Raw genomic sequence first — 4,613 nt, forward strand, 5'->3', positions numbered from 1 at the left:
CCGCTGCTCTCACAGTATGAGACGCTCTCCGACAGCGAGTGACTGTCAGAAGCGGGCGGGAGACGGCACCGGGGCCTGGCCAGCGGCCGACTGCCCGGACCGAGGAAGGAGCCCCTGAGTCTGCCCGCGCACCCGTCCGTCCACCCAGAGCCGGCACCCTCGCCTGTCTCAAGCCTTAACTAGGACTCCCGCCCCGGCTGGCCCTGTGCAGTGACCTTACTCAGGGGAAGTTTACCTGGTGCTCGGGAGGGGAGGGGCCGGGGCCGGGGCCAGGGCCGGGGCCAGGGCCGGGCACGGCGGAGCAGGCAAAGCGCAGAGGCCTCCCAGGCAAGATCCCCTTCAGAGAGCTTTCCAGGCAGTGGAGCGGAGAGGGCGTAGTGGCTGTTCCTGGGCAAACGACAACATAAGATATCTCTGTCCTTCAGGCTGAGGACTGGAAATCCTGCTGCCTTCATGAACAGGCACACAAAGCTGGTCCCTGCCGGGCCGGCCAACAGCCCAGACAAGCTCCGGTGGACCTGAACAGCCCCCTCTCTGACTATGGATGGTGGAGAGAAGCAAAGCCAGAGCCTGGCCAGGGCCCCGGCCCCTCTGGAAAGCCAGCTGGGGAGCTGGCGGGCGAAGCGGCCGGGTGCGGCCCGGGGCGAGCGGCTGCTCGAGGACCTGGACTGTTTTTTTCACACATCGTTGCCGCAGCGATGGGGAAGAAAGGCAGGTGTAAATGATGTATTGGTTTACAGGGTATATTTTTGATACCTTCAATGAATTAATTCAGATGTTTTACGCAAGGAAGGACTCACCCAGTATTATTGCTGCTGCGCTTTCGATCTCTGCTTACCGTTCAAGAGGCGTGTGCGGGCGGGCAGTCGGTGACCCCATCGTCCCCAGGGCCGGGGGGCGGGGCCGCCGGCTCAGGGGCCCCCGCGTCCTCCCTCCCTCCCTTCCTTGGGCAGAATGGATCTGATGGGTGGTCTGTGACTGCCGTCCGTGCACGGCGGCAGCCTTCTGTCATTTACACAGGTTGTTCTCATTAAAAAGCGAATTATACTCGAGTTGCAGAGGCTTCCTCTCTGTCTGGGACTGGGAGGCCAGGAGGGCGGGCAGCTGGGGTGGGAGACAGCGGGAGGCCAAGGGAGCATCCCCCTAACTCACCAGACCGGGCCCCTTTGCAGATATTTACGCCTACTTTAAGGGTGTCCCTGGAGGGCCCACGGGACGGCGCTGCGTGGTCACACTCAGGTCCGAGATCAGCTCCTAAGTGCTTTTAGTGTTTGTCGCGTTAAGGGACAAGCAGACCCCACTGTCACTGCTGTCTTTGACGCCAAGGCAGAAGAGAAGGATCGAGCCTCACCCGCTTGGGTCTCGAAGCAGCTGCCGGTTGGCTCCCCGCAGATTCGGGAAGAGGTGTCTCAGGAAGGAGTGTTCCCTCAGGAGTCCAGCCGAGGCTCGGACAGGCTGCGATTCTCTGCGGTGGACACATGCCCCTCTTTGCCTGTTAGGGGCGCCAGCAGACTCTGGAACCCCCACCCTCCTGCTCCCCGCTCCGCGTGCATCCTGCCCACCCCAGCCTGTCCGGCTCCGCTCTTACCCAAAGCTCGGTGCCTGCCTGGTCCCCCCTGACGGGTGTAAATTTCAGCCCCACTGCCAGTTTGGGTGCCTGTTCCTGGACGGGCATTTGGGATTCTTCGCTGCCCATCCATGCCCCACCCTCTCCCCGTGCGTGACCGCCCAGGGTGTGGGTGGCACGTGGGGAAGGCGCTCCGGCAAGGTGGCCGTGACGTGTGTGCCGCAGGGCTCTGGGTGGCCTCCTGCCTGTTCACCAGGATGGAGGAAGGCCACCCGGGCCTTTGAGGCTGGCCGGGCCCTGCATAAATGCTTCCTGCAGGTGGCAGGCCTGGGCAGCCCAGCATTACCCCAGCTATCCCACAGCCCCCCGGTGTCCCTAACCTGAGCGTGGCCACTCATGTCCACCCTCTTCTCCGAGCAGAAGTTGGAGCACCTCCACCTCAGCCGAGCTGAGGTCAGCCCTGCACTGTGGGGCGAAGGACCCGCAGCTTGTGTCCACTTAGGCTCTGTCTACAGAGGAGCTGGGCCTCGGCCTCAACGCTGGCCAGCCACGGAGACGGCTGGCCTCCGGGGGCTGTGCCCTGGGCGGGGCTTGGCCGAGGCAGCTGGGGCTGTACAAGGTGGGGTGGGGTGGGGGGGGGCTGGCTTCCCAGGATCCTGGAAACTTGGAACTCTGAGGAGTGTGGGGGATCCAAGGTGTACCCCACAAGACTGTCTGCAAAGGAGGGGTTCCTGGTATGCTAGAGTCATTCTAAGCCCAGGGCGCCCATGATTTTAGAATCCACCTTGTCCCTGTCCCTCTGCCTCTTGGCCCAGGGATGCTGGCCTATCAGCCCACCCTGGGACAGATGACCCCAGATACGCCGAGAGGGGCCTCCTGGCCCAGCCGGCTCATGAGCTGGCTGGCACGTCTAGCCAAGGTGACGGTGTTCATTCAGCTTGGAACCAGCCTTCTGGGGCTTTAATGGGGCCTCACCAGAAGGGATGGCCATGGCCCTGGGGGAGCCCGGCCCCTCAGCAGACATTGAACTTCAGCCTCACATTCAACACTAGAGGTGACGCTTCTGGGATTTGGGGGGCAGCAGAGAATTGGGGTGCGTTGGAGGCAGAAAGTGACGTCCCCTGCCTGCCTGCCAAGCTGGTGGTGCCCACGGTTTGGGCTGGCCCAGCTCCCCACTTCCCCAGGGTGTAGACTGGGGAGGTTAGAGGAAGTGGGGGAGGTGTCTGCATCCTCAGGGAACTCTGCCCAGCTGCCCTGGCACTCCACATCACCCCAAGTTTACCCTGTGAGCATGTGCCATGGGGTGAAATGAGCAGAGGGCTTTGGAGCCACACAGGGCCTGGCTTCCAGGCCTGGAAGTGACATTCCATGTGACACTGGGGACGCTCTGAGTGCTCTCTGAGCCTTGTTTTCACACCTGCACGGTGGGCCTCTTGTGTGCCCCCACAGGGCTCAGCCTAGTGCCTGAGCTGCAATACTGAGGCCAGCAGGCAGGTGGCAGCATTGGGCCAGCAAAAGGCCCTGCCCTGGGCAGGATTTCCGTCCAGTCTGCAGGCGTCCTCACCTGGAATCCCAGATGGGGCAGGTGGTGCTGGCCACGCCAGACGCCAGGGCTTGGCCACGCATGCTGGTGCCACCCAGGGTCCCATGGCACCTCCCCCAGCTGTGGTCAGACCAGAGCGATATGTGTTGGGGGCGGTGGGGTGGACACAAGTCAGCCTACGTGGTCACCTCTGCCAGCTGTCTTTTTCCTTCTGACCCTGAGTCCCCTGGTGACTGTGTGGAGCTGAACTGGCACTGTGAGGATCGGACTCAAGAGAAAATTGCAATGTGATTCGTAAAGTGAAGGACAGTTGTTGGCAAATGTCCCCGTCTCTCAGAATATTGAGAAGTCGGTTGAAATGCAGATTCTTGGAGAATACGAATGATTCTCTAGGCCCAGGTTGGGCCTGGGAATCTGCGTTTTCAATAAGCAACCCAAGCATTTCTGAGGCGGGCGCTTTGCAGCTCAGGTGTTTCTGATGCGGGTGATTTGCAGCTCAGGTGTTTCTGATGCAGGTGATTTGCAGCTCAGGTGTTTCTGAGGCAGTGTTTGCAGCCTCGCTATAAAGGGCAGGGGGTGGAGCCCAAGGTCGGAGCCGGGCCCTGGCCTTGAGGTTGGCCCTTTCCCTCCTGTCTGGCCCGGAGGTCTCCATGGAGGGAGGCCGGGCCCACCCGTCCGAAGCGCTGCTTCCCACAGGGAGGGCAGAAATGGGCTGGTCCCCAAGGCACTGGGGTTGGCTCAGGACAAACCCTCTTGGGGCCGGGTGATGCAGACACTGTGCTAACTGGACTGGAGCAGTTGGGGCGGCTTCCTGGAGGTGGCAGATCTTGGGGTAAGGACGGGCTGAGCAGAGGGAACGTGTGTGGGCAAAGGCTGGGAGCCCAGGGTGGCTGGACGAACGTCGGCGTTGGGGCCAGGAGTTTCTGTGAAGGAGCGAGCTGATGCCCAATAAGGCCACTGCTGGTTTTCTGAAATTGGGGTTGGCTTGCAGGGGTGCTCAATGGACTGTGACGGAGAGACGGGCCTAGGGACAGTTTTCCCATTGTAAAATGGGGACAAGGCTATTGCGTGAGGCGTAGCTCAGACGAGCCGTTTGGTTCTGTATAGACACCGTCCACTTGTCTGCGCAGGGGTCGGCGGGGACGAGGCAAGGAAGAAAGACATGAGTTTGCCGGGGAAGGAGTGGGGCGTCCCGGTGGTCTGGCAACCAGAGACTCTTATTTGCATAATTTGGGAGCTGTTGAGTGTCCCCTGGCCATGCTGTCCTTGAGAAAGCTAAGGAGAGCCACCCAGGAAAACCCGTTTCACGGCTTCTCCCGGAAGCCACGAGGGTTTTGCCGTGGCAGCCAGGTGACAGGCTGGCTGTCCTTCCATCTGCAGACCCTCGAGTCGGGCCAGCTCTGCTTCCTCGCTTGGTTTCTCAGCAGCTACGTCACAGGGTCATTGTGAAGGTCAGGTGCTCACGCCGTCTGCCCGCTGCCAGGCTGCCGTTCTTGTAACTCC

General features: G+C 61.5%; 1 protein-coding gene across 1 annotated transcript in view; it reads left to right on the plus strand.

Moving 5' to 3' along the window:
* Positions 1 to 2,531, plus strand: part of NCOR2 (nuclear receptor corepressor 2) — a 165,081-nt gene extending 162,550 nt beyond the window's left edge. Inside the window, exons 52-53 of the mRNA XM_025045498.1 lie at positions 1,285 to 1,444; positions 2,383 to 2,531. Of these exons, the coding sequence (XP_024901266.1) occupies positions 1,285 to 1,444; positions 2,383 to 2,531 (309 nt within the window). The remainder of the gene's footprint in view (positions 1 to 1,284; positions 1,445 to 2,382) is intronic.
* Positions 2,532 to 4,613: the final 2,082 nt, after the last annotated feature.

The sequence above is a fragment of the Pteropus alecto genome, unplaced genomic scaffold, assembly GCF_000325575.1.
Source record: "Pteropus alecto unplaced genomic scaffold, ASM32557v1 scaffold213, whole genome shotgun sequence".
Taxonomy (NCBI): Eukaryota; Metazoa; Chordata; class Mammalia; order Chiroptera; family Pteropodidae; genus Pteropus; species Pteropus alecto.